This window comes from Schistocerca americana, chromosome 3, assembly GCF_021461395.2.
Source record: "Schistocerca americana isolate TAMUIC-IGC-003095 chromosome 3, iqSchAmer2.1, whole genome shotgun sequence".
In the NCBI taxonomy this organism is placed as follows: domain Eukaryota; kingdom Metazoa; phylum Arthropoda; class Insecta; order Orthoptera; family Acrididae; genus Schistocerca; species Schistocerca americana.
Window position 1 is genome coordinate 266,764,443 of NC_060121.1, and position 16,203 is coordinate 266,780,645.

Below are 16,203 nucleotides of genomic sequence, written 5' to 3' on the forward strand. Positions count from 1 at the left end.
TCCATGAAATGAGCTGTTGGTTGTAAGGAGAAAGATTGTAAAATAATTTAAAAACTCTTTTAACATTATGTAGTGTGGTAAGTGATATATGAGCATCACATAATTGAAATCTCAGGAGAAGAGCCGACAGAGAAATATGCATAAAATGTCGGGAAATAAATGTATTATGGCCTGATAGATAATTTAAATTCGTGTATCATAAACCTTATTTTACAAAACCCTGCAGCTGTGCCTGTAATGATTCAAATAATCAAGTACTACACCAGTTATGGTTTTTAATGGATAGTGTGACATGTTTCAGGAAATATTCACGTTCGCAAATGCTGTTGAATATTGGATGTGATACCTGCAACACACACATGCAGACATCACATACAATCTATATTACTAAACAACTACTAAGCGATCTGGAACGTGGAACCTAGAACCAGTTGCAGGTTGCCTATCTAATGGCTTTCAAAAATTTGATTTTCAGTATTCCATGTAATTCTTGACCAAATTTAAAATTTCCACTCATTAAGAAGTGTAGTCTTCATTAAAAATTTAACACAATAAGACAAGCATTAAAGTTAGAAACTATGTGCTTGTTTTGAAGCAGCGAAAGTGATGGTGTGCAAATACCCGGACATTATTCATCCTCTGTTTGAGAATGAGAGCACTTAGCGACTTCCAGCAAGCTTTGCACATAATTAAAAATTATTCGAAACTTTTCCTTGCTGACATATCCCACAATGTGATGAAAGGAAAAATGTTTGTCATTTACTACATTTTCACTGTTCTTGCAGTAAAACTGCTACATCAGGCATGACATTTTAATTTCTTACTTCTTTACTACTAAACTATTTGCAAAATTGTGTCATTACATGGCACATAATTCAGGAGACATGACATCATAAACATTGATATATGTGAGAAACTAGTTTTTGCTTATAGTGGAGCACAAATTACCCAGACTATATTCATCCAGTGTTTCATAATGAAAGTGTTTAGAGGCTTCCAACAAACTTATGCTTTAATCTTTTCTAAATTTTTTCTCACTTATGTGCTTAATGTCAAAGGAGTTTGTTTAAAGAATCGGGGTTTGCTGGTACTAATATAAACTTCCATACCCCTTGAAAATGGAAATAAATTCCTGAAATGTGTTGTGCCATGCACAAAAAATGTAACTCTGCATTACTTTATTATGAGGGACATTCAATAATTAGAGAGACAAAATGAGATTTTTTACTACTTTTCAACTTAACGTCACCAAAGTTAATACCTTTGTCGCAATGATGAATTAGGTTTGTTTGATACATAATGGAAAAGCCTTTCTGTTGCTGTTTGAGCCACTTTCGCACAAATTCTTCCATTCCATGCTTTGTCTTTTAGATTCAGGTTCAAAATGATGAACTCGCACATTAAAATCTTGTTCATAAAAGTGTCACATTCCCTTTCATATCCATCTTTCAAGTCTGTAAACACTTTGAGTCTGGTTTCCTCACATTGTTACATTAACTCCTTCATAACCCACCCTGAATTTGTTTTTGCTATATGTTCAGCTGTAACATGTTGGTCTTCATGAATAATGTCAGCAATGCAGGGATCAAGAGCAGGAGCTGACACATCCATGGACTGGCCAGGACATACTCGTCACTGAGTCCCTAAAAGGTTCAACTGTTTTTTTAACTATTCTACCCACTTAGAAAAAATTTACAGTTTATATAACTTTCATCACAATGTAAAAGCATTCGAGAAAAGGTTTTAGCCAGCTTTTACCTTTCAGAAAGCAAATAATGGACCACTCTACATTGTTAAAGTAATGTGGAAACTTCAAGCAGATGTTTCATCATTAAATGCAGTATTGAGGTTATAAACAAAACAGTTTTCATATGCCAGCTGTTCTCAAATCCTCCCATTGGTGCCAGCTTAAAGTCATGAAACTCCTCTTACAAGCAGTTTCATTTCTGAAACTTACTGGCAGATTAAAACTGTGTGCCGGGCCCCGTCGGGGCGTGAGTCGTGCTTGGATATCTCTGTTGGTAGAGCACTTACCCGCGAAAGGCAAAGGTCCCGAGTTCGAGTCTCGGCCTGTCACACAGTTTTAATCTGCCAGGAAGTTTCATATAAGTGCACACTCCGCTGCAGAGTGAAAATCTCATTCTAGTTTCATTTCTGCTTCACTTTGTCTCTTCAATTATGGGAAGGCCCTTATATTTAAATTGTACTGATGAATAATTTTGAGAAGAAAAACATTCCCGTACACATACCTCGTTTTCAATGGGAGTGAATTTTATAACAAAATGTTTATGAAATTTTTGTTAGTTGTATCTTCTCTCTCTCTCTCTCTCTCTCTCTCTCACACACACACACACACACACACACACACACACACACACACACCACACACACACACACACACACAACCTTTATTTATTCTCGTGTTACTCTTTTCTGGCTGGCTGTTTATGTTTGTGAGTGTACCCAGAAAATAATGATAATATGATGCTAACAATGTCATGGCATAATACTTTAGGGTCCCAGACAGCAGGCCGCTTAATAGCTGAACAAAGAAAATGTTACAGTGTTTTTAGTGAATAGTGGTACCAATTGTTTCCAGACATTGCCTTAAGGCATGCTACCCGTACTCCTCGCCCTGCTCGTCCTTCATCATCATCACAGCATGCAGCAGTGCTGTCAGGCACAGAGATAGTTCCATCAGCAGCTGGAACTTCGAGTCAAGCTGTTGTTCCTGCAGGTTCCGTTCATACTCCTGAGTTTGGTCCACATGGTAAGACTACTGATCATCACTAATTGTTGATATGTGAGTAGCAAGATTTGAGATGTTTAGATGAGAGATAAATGATGTAGTCACAAGCTTATTAAAAGTAGGTAAACATGTTCCTGTCATAGAAAGGCCTTATCATGGCAGTACCAACAAGAACATAAAGTTAACAGTAGTGAACTTCAAGCTCTTATTTATCTCTAAAATTAGGAAAAGTAACCAGTCATTTGTAGATGAATGATGGGTGGAGCATCAACACATGAAACAGACCAGAAAATCACACTAGCTTTCTGCACAAGTCTTTTTCCGATATTAGTAATCTCCCCCCCCCCCCCCCCCCCCCCTCTCTCTCTCTCTCTCTCTCTCTCTCTCTCTCTCTCATGTGTGTGTGTGTGTGTGTGTGTGTGTGTGTGTGTGTGTGTGTGTGTGTGTCTTTACATTAGAAAAAGAGTGAAATTGTTGGCCAGAGGCTAGTGTGATTTTTCGGATCGGTTTCATGTGTCTATATGCCATCCATCCATCCATCCATCCATCAATCATTGGTTGCCTTTTCTAATTTTGCTTCACTGTTTCCATCTTGCTTCCGATGCTAGAATATTGCCCTTTCTGACGACTAGACAGCGAGTAGGAGAAAGGGAAATATATGCTCTATTCCAGAAATACAGAAATAACAGGACAGTGGGGAAGAAAAATTGTTGATGTTGCTAGTTCTTAGAATTTAATAGTGAATTGCAGAACTCCATAGCTTTTAAGAGATCATTGGTCATTAGAGAAAATGAACTGAAATTAAATAAATGTGTGGATCCAGAGTATTGAGTATAGAAGAATGTTAAAATTTGTAAAACAAAATGATACAACATTCAGGTAATGGCTCACTCTTATTTGGGTTAATTCCTTTATTCATTTTCTCCATTCATTATTTGGTTTTTATGCAGTTGCATCATGAACAGTTAAAATTAAATAATAGGAGCGTAAACAGTTGTCAGATGTTCAGGTTCTCTGCCTTCAATGGGTTTTCTATGATTGCCAGGGTAAGGAGGAGTTTTAATGTTTCGACTCCAAAAAAATTTTGAACAAGAGTGAATTCTCATTTTGTGGTGGTGGTGGTACAGATGTTTCTTGAAAGTGACATTAGAAAACATGCTTGTGGAATATGGATGTGTATAGCCAACAGTTAATACATGGGAAAATCGGGATAGGTCTTTCCTCCGGCAGCATATGTCAGAAGGCTGACATATGCATGCTGACAATATTGCGTGCCCTTGACAGTTTCCGCTAATAAGTAGCGACGTAGGATAATTTTGTGTGTGTGTGTGTGTGTGTGTGTGTGTGTGTGTGTGTGTTCCAGTAGTTATTGTTGTATTGTAGCTTCTGTAGTGCCCCAACCGTAGACAGATCTCTCTTGAAAGTTATTTCCTCACACTTGAAAGTATAATATATAATTACAAATTGCTTGATAGAGATTTTGTTATGCTATTAGCTACTCTTAAGTTTTTCTTCAAGTACAGCTGTTGGTTTGTCTGAGGACATGCTGTCACTTTTATGCGTCAGTTGCATGGACGATTTAAAAATTGTGTGTCTATGAAGAGAATCCCTAGAATTGCACAAGCTGTAAATTTAATGTAGAGGCTGCAGTTGTCGAATTAAACAAAGTTATCGAACCAGGTGTACATAATATCAACAGTTAATATTGTTTGATAAGATACTTACTGATACTTACTCAAAACACACTACTCCACAGTTCAAGATGGTGTACTATTGATCAAGCACAGATGGAATAATTGCTCAGTGCTTATGAAATATATTTGGTAAAAAAGTTTCATCACAACTGACTTTTTAGGTTAAGTACACTGCTTGCACCAAATGCTTGTGCTATATGATGACACACTGCAATAAAATTTTATATTGATACTGGTTGAAGTTTTTAGCTAATTTTGCAGAGAACCTACATCTGTGTACGTAAAATATATCAAGAGTATCAGAAAAATATATTACATGTAAATAGCTTCACATGAACTGTGATGATTATTACATTATGATGATGCAGAAATACTTGCCAATCTCAGCCTGAATTACATATCTGGAGTAGAAAATTGAGTTTCAGCTTCATCATGGACAGTGTGCTGTGTTATGCTTATTTACAAACAAAGATAAAGGAACAAATATAGCAGTGTCTGTGTTATTCTGAAGTACGATGCAATAGATGTACTCGCAGTTGCAAATATGGACAACCATCAGTTGTATAATGTTATGACGGCAATGAAAATTTGTGCAGACTGGGACTCGAACCTGATTTCCCATTTATCACGAGCAGTCGTCTTACCATTTGGCTATCCGAGCATGACTCACTGCCAGATACATGGTTGACAACACATGGAAGTTTGGATCTGGCCATGAGTAATTCTCGGGTAGACAAACGGTAAGGCGACTGCTCGCAATAAGTAGGAAATCTGGGTTTGAGTCCCGGTCCAGTACAGGTTTTCATTGTTGTCATTCCACTATACAGCTAATGGTTGTCAATATTTGCAACTGCAAATACATTCCATGGAAAGAAGTTGATGAAATGGGGGTTTGGAGGGGGGGGGGGGGGGGGGGGGTGCGTGCTACCAGAGATTGAGGCAGAAGGATTTCAGGACTGAGGAATGTGTGTTGGAAAAACAGCTCATATCTACGTAATTCAGAGAAATTGCTGTTGGGGATAAGGAACCAGATGACATGAGTTGTGAACTAGCCATTGAAATTAATAATGTTTTGCTCAAGAGCATGTTGTGCCACTGTGTAGCCAACTCTGCTCTTTGCCACACTTTGGCGGTGACCATTCATTTGGGTATATAGTTGGTGGTCATGCGCACATAAAACTCTGTGTAGAAATTGCAGCAGAGGTGGTATATGAGATGAGTGTTTTCACAGGTTGCCCTACCTATGATGGGGTACGGTAGACCTATGATGGGACTGGAGTAGGATGTGCTGGAAGAACGTATCAATGTAGGTCTTGCACCTTGCACTTTCTTAGGGATGTGACACTTGCAGAAGATTGCGATTAAGTGTGACAGAAGGATGGAGTAGGATACTGTGTAGATTGTGTGGGTGGTTGAGTGCCACTTGGTGTTCCAAAAACTAGCTAAGTTCTAAGCCTTGTTTATGTGTCATTGAATGACTCAATGTATATACTGTTTGGTGAGTTGTTACTTTTACTCCTTAAATTACTTACATTCCCCCAGGACTTTCCATTACTTATAGCAGTGTTTTTCCACCTGTGGGTCGTGACCCCCTGGGGGGGTCGCAAAGCCTTGCTCAGGAGGTTCCGGTCACAGGAGAAAGCAGTTGCAGGCTGGCTGAACGTATGTTTCATGACGATCATCTGCTATAGTACAAATATCACACAGAAGCGACAAGATTTTGTGAAAGTATCTTGCAAATTCGCTCACGTTCAGATCTAGTACTTACTTATAATAATGAATATGAATTTAATTTAAACCTGTTGAGGAGTTCAAATATGCAAACACTTGCAACAGTGAGAAGCAACACAATGTCTATTGGATCTCTTCCCACTTCTGCGGATTGGAACTAGGGCAGCGAGATTCACTAAGTCTTGTACAGATAGTATTTACCTCTGAGAGGTTTGCAGGGCTGGGATGGTGGTACAGTGGCAGCGTCTTGTGTATTACTGACAACTTAGTTTACATGCCAATCATCGGCTGTGATAAAAATATCAGATGGAACGAGAACAATGTATGAAAACACATTTAAAAGATGCTCACGTTCAAGTGTGATACAAAATGGCTGCAACAATACACACACAGCTCACGTGAAAGATTTGGCGCCATGGTTACTAGAATGCATTTCAGTAACAAGCTTCGAATCAAACAATAGATCTCTAGGATTGGCAGCAGTAAGACAAGGTATGAAGTACAGAAATTTCTATCGAGCGGTTCTAGGATGCCTGAGCTCAACTCAGACTTTAATTCACACACTGCATGTTGATGTTATTTATATTTTTTTTAGTTTTGTGTCTTCATCGGGATTCCCACAAAATCGTCGTTGCTGGTCACCTGGTTAATTTGTCATTTCTTTCGTGTAGTTAATGTTGGTGATTGCTGTGAAGAGTTGTAAAATATCTTACAAAAATCTAGTACCATCATTTGTAAAAATATGTACTGAATGAAAGTAAACGAAATAACTATCCTGCTACATGTCTCAAAACTAGGGGCCCTGTAATACAAAAACATAGGCCTATGGTAAATGGTATTTATTTTTTATTAAAGTTACGTAATTCCTTGTTTAACATTAATTCTGAATTGAGCATAATGTAGATCGTTCTGTAATAAATACACCATGTTAACGACAAATAAACGCAACGCTGGAAAAGTGTGTTCAGGAACCGATTCATAACTAAATGAAGAAGATCCAGTAAGTAACTGTGAGAAATTCGAATAAAAGATCTTCTTGTTTACAAATTGACTACACAGTGGTACCTCGTTTAATGATGGTAATTCACTTCTGGGTCTTACCTGCACTGCAAAGCATTTGTTATGCAAAACATATTTTTCTGTTGGAATTCACGTAAAAAAAAGGATAATGTATTCCATTCTGATAAAATACTAAAACAGTTTATAAAATGTACATCCTTTTTTACAAGCAGTCGCCAAAAGACATTTGTTTTACCTTCTCTTCAAAATGAGTCATTAACACAGAAGACAGCTAGCTGAATGAAACCTCGGCCTACGTATCGGTTAATGCGCAGCTTTTTTGAATTCGTGTTGGTTAACGATGACATATCTAAAATGGAATTCATACAGAGGTATTTCAGGGCCTTGAAGGAACATGAGTCTATAACAACAACACCGGTGTAAAACATTATGCTCGTTTTTCCTCCACGTTTTCTGTTATTTCATTGTCATTTCTTTCCCGCGTTGCATAAACCATACTGTGAAGAATATAGTCAATAACTATAATGATGCGATCCAGCTATTATACGCAAATGCACAGCGCTTTATCTGCACAACTGCAATTTTATGCATGATGGCTAATGTGTCTCATTTGTATTATTAAAAAGCATACTTGACACTTATTAAGATTTTATTGTTTTGAACAGTTTTTATTCATAGAGCGACATCAGCGATATTTGCCTCGTGTGCCACTTAGCCAGATGAAATAAAGTACAACCGTATCAATGAGAAGGCTGTGCCTTTATTAATAATTTGTCAAATTGTGGTTCTGCTTTTGAGACACATATCGCCAAATCATTTTCTAGTTGAAGTCTATTTCTCTTCTTAGTTTTTAAGTTCATCATTGAAGAGAACACTAATTCACAAAGGTAGGAAGTGGCAAATGGCACTAACAATTTCAAAGCATCCTCTGCCAGCTGTGGATAATCTTCTTTTCTCTTCATCCAGAAGACGTCAGTCTTTTGCGAATTAAATTCCATTTTAAGCATCCCATCAGCTGCTAAATCTGTAAGTGTTCTTTCGTCCTCGTGCTGACATATCTAAAAAAGGATTTAGTGTCCATCTATGACTGTTCTCAGCGTCAGAGTTCAGCTCTGGAAGGTAACTTAACAGTTTCTCTTCCAAATTATGCAAGCTCTGTATAAAGCAAGGAATCTGAGAACTCAGTACCACCGACTGGTCCACTGCAATTTCTTCGACAATCATCTGAATACGAGGGAAAGACTCAAACATCATCTTTTGTAAAAATGTTGATCACGAACTAAGTTTGCGTGGAATTCTTTGATTTTATCCTTAGCTGTTATAGTGTTTTCTTCTTGCCCTTGGAGATTTTGATGGAGCGAACTCATGTCTTCACAAATGATCCTAAACAGTCGAGTTTGCAGCACTTTACCTTTAATAGAGTTTACAACTTTGATCACATCTTTAAGCACGTAATTTAAATCAGAAGTTAAAATTGTGGCTGCCAGAGTGTGTCGATGAAGAAAGCAGTGTGTCCACGAAAAATTTGGCATTATTGATTTTAATTTCGTGACGAGCCCACTTTTACTACCAGTCATAGCTTTAGCACCATCACTACAAATGGCGATACATTTCTCCAATCAATCTCGTAGTTGTGAGTGCTTTCTAAAAATATGTCATACAAACACTGACCATTAGTGTTCGCAGGGAGTGCTTTGCGAAATAAAATGTCTTCCATGATACTGCAAAGCAAAACGTGGTTTCTTCTTTACTTTTTTGACTATCTGTTCTCGAATGTCACTGACCATATTGTTTATTCCACGTTCAGTGGTATTATCAGAAAGTGGTACGCTTTGCAGCATGTTTGCCTCTTGCTTACCTAACATAATTTCAACCATATCCAGGGGTGCTGACAAAATAAGATTCTCTGCATTTGTATGTGGCTTCCCTGCTGTAGCAACTTGGTAGCTAGCTAGTAATGTGCTCTCGTTGACACCGGATACCTACAATAGGATTAAAAAATTGTTAAATCAGAAAAAGAATAAAAATTAGAAACATTAATACTATTTGAAACCAACAACTAACATTACGGTTTTATAACCTGAATCATAGTAGTTTGCTACCAGTTAAGTGTTTTCAGTTTCCTTTAGAAGAAATCCAACAGTTTATCAGCTTCCTTGGAATGTTTAGTTGAGGGGTGATGCAGAAGCTTTGATGGTTTCATACTCTCACGTCGCAATACTTTGCTGCAAATTATAAATTGAGGTTTATTGTTCATGGTTCATGACAGTAAAACCATACTTCAGATAACTGTTGTCATAAAGTCCTCCTCCCCCCCTCCCCCCTCCCCTCCAAGTTTTGATTCACTTCCGCCACTGCCACTTGTACCAGACATAGAGGGTTGCACAGATCTTTTAAGAAACTTGTCCATTTTATGCTCACTCAGAGCGAAGCGTGAAGACAATAATCACGCCCATACTTGCTGGCGTACTCACACAACTGATTGTACTCACCAAAAATGTGTGACTATCCCCCCACTGACCTCTTCTCACCCCCACCCCTCTAACGCAGCAAAGAATATTAATCAAATCTCTGCCCGTAGAGCACTGTGACTGCTTTTCACATTGGACTAGATTTCTCGATCAGTATAGTATCAGTAGAAGGAAAATTAAATATGTTGCCTTTGAAATCGCTGGCATACTTTTATTATGGTTCTGGAGGTCAACAGAATATTTTTGCTTGGAAAGGGGTTGCATATTCAAAAAGGTTGAAAAACACTGCTATATTGTAAAGGTACTTGCTTGAAATAGAGCTATTATCCACATTGCAGCTTTATCATACATTTTTTTCTCTTACAGAGTTGAAATGTCTTGAGTACAGTGGGGTGATTGGTAATTATTATTAAAGTGTTGCCATTTGCTGTGCTGGTGGATGTATGATTTATTTTGTTTAGTGATTGGTAGTTATGTATGCACAATACATTTAAGAATATACTCAACTTCTTAAGAGAATAATTCTCAGTTGTTTTGCACTGCTTTAATCTGCCACTATTCATTGTCCTACAGATAATTTTGTTTTGAGGTCTGGGCATGTCTTCAGGTTTGAATTTTGGCCAGTCTGTATTTAGTGGTCATACTAGTATTTTGGATTATCGCCTTGAGTTTCATAAATTATTCTTGGAAAATTTCACAAGATCCTAGTTGATATCTTTCTTATGCTTCTCACAGCATGTTAGTCGTATCGTAACTGCAGCTATTATTATTATTATTATTGTTGTTGTTGTTGTTGTTGTTGTTATTATTATTATTATTATTATTATTATTATTATTATTATTATCATTATCATCATTTACTAAGAGGACCAGATAAGGACCATAATAAACTGATAATCAGTTGGTGTCAGCTTTCCCCCCTTCCATTTCACCCCCACGTTTTTTCATTAATATATTGTGTTAGTCATCATTTATCGGCTTGGCAATAGTTCTTTATTTCTCGTCTCAGTAAGTCCCAAACATCACGTCTTGGCATTTTTATATAAATCCTCTTTTTATTTTTTGGATCCAGTATACTTTGTAAGATTTTTGTCTCATTTTCCTTCTGATTTCCCTAACAAACATATCTGTGAAAGGATAAAACATTCAGATGTATATAGGCACAGTTGTAATGGTGAATTTTGGTATTTATAGAAAGAGTTCTTTGTTGTAAATGTAGCATGGTTTCAAAAGGTATTTCAGTTTTTCTGGTTCTTGTTGTTAAGGATTCTTTATCCAGTCTATTACTGTATTCCATTCACCCAAATATTTGAAGCTATTCACATGTTTTACATTTCTATAGTGGTGTTTAGCTGGCTTGTATTGTTCTTGATATTTGACATGAAGATGGAGCCTTGTATTAGTGGAGTCATGTCACCCGGTTGAATGAATTGCACTTTTTTTTACAAGAAGTTGTTGATTGTGTACGGATACGCCGCCGTGCAGGTGAAAGGCAGTTCCAAACATGCAGTGCATTATGGACATAGAGCAGTGTGGATGGGGACATAATACAAAGATGACAAAGTCATACACACATATACAGCTGGTGTTGGTATTTGCACTCTGGTGATTTATGAGAAGTAGTTTCTGATGTGGTTACGGGCGGGTGATTCATGTGAAAAGGTTTCTAACGTGATTATGGCTGCTCAACGTTAATTAACAGACTTTGAACACCGAATGGTAGTTGAAGCTAGACGGATGGCTCATTTCATTTTGGAAATCATTTTGAATTCAATATCCTGAGGTCTACAGTGTCAAGAGTATGCCAAGAATACCAAATTTTCAGGCATTACACAGTGGCTGATGACCCTCACTTAATGACTGAGAGCAGTGGTGTTTGCTTAGAGTTGTCAGTCCAAACAGACAAGCAGCACTGCATTAAATAACCACAGAAATCATTGTGGGACATACGACAAATGTATCCATAAGAACAATGCGAGAAAATTTGGTGTTAATGAGCAATGGCAGCAGACAACGGATGTGAGTACCTTTGCTAACAGCGTGACATCTCCTGCACCACCTCTCTGGGCTCATGACCATATCAGTTGGACCCTAGACAACAGGAAAATGGTGAGTTGATCAGGTGAGGCCATCTTTCGCTAGGTAAGAGCTGATGGTAGGGTTCAGAGTGTGCCACAGTCCCATGAAGCCTTGGACCCAAGTTGTTGACAAGTACTGTCCAAGCTGGTGGTGGTTCCAGAATGCTTGTGGGCTGTGTTTACAGGAACTGATGAGTCTTCTGGTCCAAATGAACCGATCATTGACTGGAAATGGTTATGTTGACTAATTGGAGACTATTCACAGCTATTCACGGTCGTCCTGTTCCCAAACAGCGAAGAAATTTTATGGATGACTATGCACCACATCAGTGGGCCACAATTGCTTGTGATTGGTTTGAAGAACACTGTGAACAATTTGAGCAAATGATTTGACAACCCAGATCGCCCAGTATTAATCCCATCGAACATTTATGGGACATAATCGAGAGGTCAGTTCATGCACAAAATCCTGCACTGGCAGTTCTTTCGCAATTATGGAGGGCTATAGAGGCAGCATGGCTTGCAGCTTGGCTCAGTGTTTCTGCAGGGGACTTCTAACAACTTGTGGAGTTCATGCTATGTAAAGTTGACCCATTATGCCACGCAAAAGGAGGCTCAACATGACAATAGGAGGTATCCCATGAATCTTGTCATCTCAGTGTAGACAGCCAGGGACTACGTGAATCGTATGTTTTACCACTTGTATACCATCTTGATTGACATCCTCTCCGACACCAGTGGCATTTTCCAACAGGATAACTGTCTGCATCACAAAGCCAGCATCATGCACCGTGGTTGGAAGAGCATGGTAGTGAACTCACATTGTTCTGATCCGCACACGAGGGTAATATATGGGGCACAGTTGGGTGCCAGCTTCACATCCACAAACCACCAGGCCATAATTTATAAGAATTGAGAGACTGATGCCTAAACATGTGGTGCCATGTACCTCCAGAAACCCACCAAGGACTCGTTGAAGCAATGACATTCAAAATCACTGTCATGTTGCGTTCCAAAAATCAAAGAGGATGTCAGTGCCACATATTGGGATTAGTTCATCATTTAGGGACAAATCAACAGGGGATGTAATGAATTTTGTTTTGGTCCAAAATATTTTATTAGGTCCCTCTCCCATTTCATCTAAATCCATTACCTTAAGAGTTTTGATTTTATAAGGCCTTTTCAAGGGTAAAAAAAAGTGTTAAGAAACAGTTTAGATGTTCATTGCACTGTACACTGAGGGAATTAGATGAGAAAATGACATTAAAAGCAGTAGACGAATTTTATTTTCTGGGCAACAAGACAACTGATGATGACTGATATAGAGAGTATATAAAATGAAAATTCAAGGTTGCCACAGGTTCTGGAAATCAGGGAATATCAGGGAATTTTCAGATACATCAGGGGAATTTGGGGAAAAAAATTGGAAAAATCTCACTTTTGTCTCAGGAGATGAAATGTTTTGTTCACAGAGGTGTCGTGCGTCGTTGTTGGTGGGTGCAGCTGAGTATATGCACTGCTTCCCTACTCCCTCATTCTTACTGCTTCTCCCCTTCCTACCACTTCCCTCAGCTTGCAGTAAGTGCTGCTACCACTTCTTGCCACCAGCCTAACAGCTGCCAATGAGTGGCAGGGAGGTGTGAGGAGTGGTTTGTTTGGATCTGATTCTCAGACACAGTAGCTGGAGACGCCAGTCGTGTGCACAAGTAGTGTCTGAGTGATTTGTGAATGTGTGTGTGCTCTCATTTTGTGACAAAAGCTATGGCTGAAAATTTGGCTGTGAGAGTGTGATTGTCTTTTCCCCATGTCTGTCCGTGGCTCAGCAATCATATTTACGGTGAGTTGCTGCCTATCCTCATTACTATTGATTCTCGAAGTGTTTGAACAAGTTATCTGTTGCATGGATTGATCACTGTGGTTTCTCTTCATCAACACGCTGTCTGTGGCTCGTGAATAGCTGGCTGCAAGGGTGGATTTCTGCGACGGGTCAAAATCGCAGGCTGTTTGTGTGGGTATCTGTAATGGATCGGGCCTGCCGATCTGAAGCAATTAGGATCCCACTAATGCGCAGGCCGTGCCCGTTGGAGGCTGGGTCTCTTTGTGTGTGGCATAATGCAGTAGATTTTCATGGTTTATCCATGGGCCCAGGACTGTGGTGCTTCTCAGCAGGCCAGAGGCCATGACTGATGGACTGTCTCACCACAAGTACATTGTACAGTGTGGCATTTTATAGAAATTTCATTTATATATGTTAGAAAGTGTGGATTATAAGAAGAAGAAGAAAACTGTCAGTCGCTCGTGGTTTGTTTGCTATGTACTCATGTATTTCTCAAAAGAAAAATCACACAATACCTGTAAGATAATAGATATAACACAGTGGGCAATAACCAACAGTAATTAACATAGTAGAACCAACATTTTATAGGTGGTAACCTACAGTGTTGGTTTACACAATTCTTCTCCGCCTTATTCACTTCTTTCAAGAGGCCTTCTTTTTTCTGAGGTTATTTTTGAAACCAGTGAAGGTAGTTTAAATCTGTCTTGTGACTCCAAGGAAATGTGTGTTTTTGCCACACAATGTGTGTGGTTTTATTGAAATAAAATAACATCAGTGGTCTTACTGAAACACACACATCATTTGGCTTGCTTTCTCCATCAAAAAACAGTTCATTACAAAAGATGTTGATGTTAGTACTTAAGATTTCTGCTCACATCAAGAAACGCCATCTGCTTCTAAGTTTTATATATATATATATATATATATATATATATAAAAAAACAAAGATGATGTGACTTACCAAATGAAAGTGCTGGCAGGTCGACAGACACACAAACAAACGCAAACATACACACAAAATTCAAGCTTTCGCAACAAATTGTTGCCTCATCAGGAAAGAGGGAAGGAGAGGGAAAGACGAAAGGATGTGGGTTTTAAGGGAGAGGGTAAGGAGTCATTCCAATCCCGGGAGCGGAAAGACTTACCTTAGGGGGGAAAAAAAAGGAAAAAAGGACGGGTATACACTCACACACACACACATATCCATCCACACATATACAGACACAAGCAGACGTATTTGGTCTTTAAATACGTCTGCTTGTGTCTGTATATGTGTGGATGGATATGTGTGTGTGTGCGCGAGTGTATACCCGTCCTTTTTTCCCCCCTAAGGTAAGTCTTTCCGCTCCCGGGATTGGAATGACTCCTTACCCTCTCCCTTAAAGCCCACATCCTTTCGTCTTTCCCTCTCCTTCCCTCTTTCCTGATGAAGCAACCGTTGGTTGCGATAGCTTGAATTTTGTGTGTATGTTTGTGTTTGTTTGTGTGTCTATCGATCTGCCAGCGCTTTCGTTTGGTAAGTCACATCATCTTTGTTTTTAGATATATATATACAAAAAATTGTTTGCACTATTGTTTCTTGTACCATAGCTTCAAAGACAGATTGTCAACTTATGTCTTAACCCCTGAGATCTGAAAATTTGTCAGGGGAAATTTCTATAACTTGTATGGAAATATCAGGGAATTTCACTTTGGGAAAGTTGTGGCAACCCTGAAATTATCAGCAACAAGAAAAGCATTTCTGCAAAAGACCAAAAATTTTAACATCTAATACAATTCAGACTGAATTTTGTAACAACAACAATGATGACATCAACAGTAACAAGCAGATGAAACAGTATTTCTTATGCAGCTGTACTTACTTTTAATGTTTTAAATTGCAGGCCCAGTTGAAAGTCAGCCAAGTTTGGAATGGAACCCCAGTATTTCTGGAAATGAAGTTGTACCTGCAGGTACTTCGTTTAATTCTGAAGTTGTTCCTTCCACATCAGGTACACGTAAAGTTCACATGAAGAAAAGGAAACAGGGAAAAGCTGGTGGGAAGTCTTGTGGTGACTGCTTGGACAGGTGCTTGAAAGTAAGTGTCACTTATGTCCTTAATCTTTTTTGTATTTCACTTAGCAGTCACAACACAATCTGTAATGAATGGACTTATCTCCACTAGTGAGGTAACCCTTGTTAGATATGATCCAACTTCAGTGTATGCCAGCTACGAAGAATGATGTATATCTGGCATAACCAGGCACATGATAATACGGTGTCACTCTCAAACTAGTTGTGGGTAAATAATTAAAGGCATAAAGTGTAACTGTGGAAGAGCTAGTTCCTGAAATATAGTAATAGTAAATTATTTTCTTGTAATATGGGCCCACAGCATCTATAAATTTTTTGAAGGGTTTTATCGTGATCAGCTGTTATAATTTTATTTTATGATTGTAGTTTCGGTATTACCCCAATTTCAAGCATCTACAAAACATAATACAATATAATGAGAACAATTTACTGTGGGATTAACGGTGGGTACAACCAGGTTTGTAGTATTTTAATATTCATTTATTGTTCTTACAAGATTTTGACATAAAGGTTAAGGTAGCAATAACAACGCAATATGCACAAATAAGCT

At 38.4% G+C, this 16,203-nt stretch overlaps 1 protein-coding gene across 2 annotated transcripts in view; it reads left to right on the forward strand.

The window, feature by feature from the left end:
* Positions 1–16,203, forward strand: part of LOC124605511 (E3 ubiquitin-protein ligase Ubr3) — a 297,916-nt gene that overhangs the window by 217,385 nt on the left and 64,328 nt on the right. The window contains exons 18-19 of one of the 2 annotated variants that reach the window (XM_047137248.1): positions 2,600–2,770; positions 15,464–15,657. In XM_047137248.1, coding sequence (XP_046993204.1) covers positions 2,600–2,770; positions 15,464–15,657 — 365 coding nt within the window. The remainder of the gene's footprint in view (positions 1–2,599; positions 2,771–15,463; positions 15,658–16,203) is intronic. The other variant, XM_047137249.1, reaches the window with a different exon arrangement.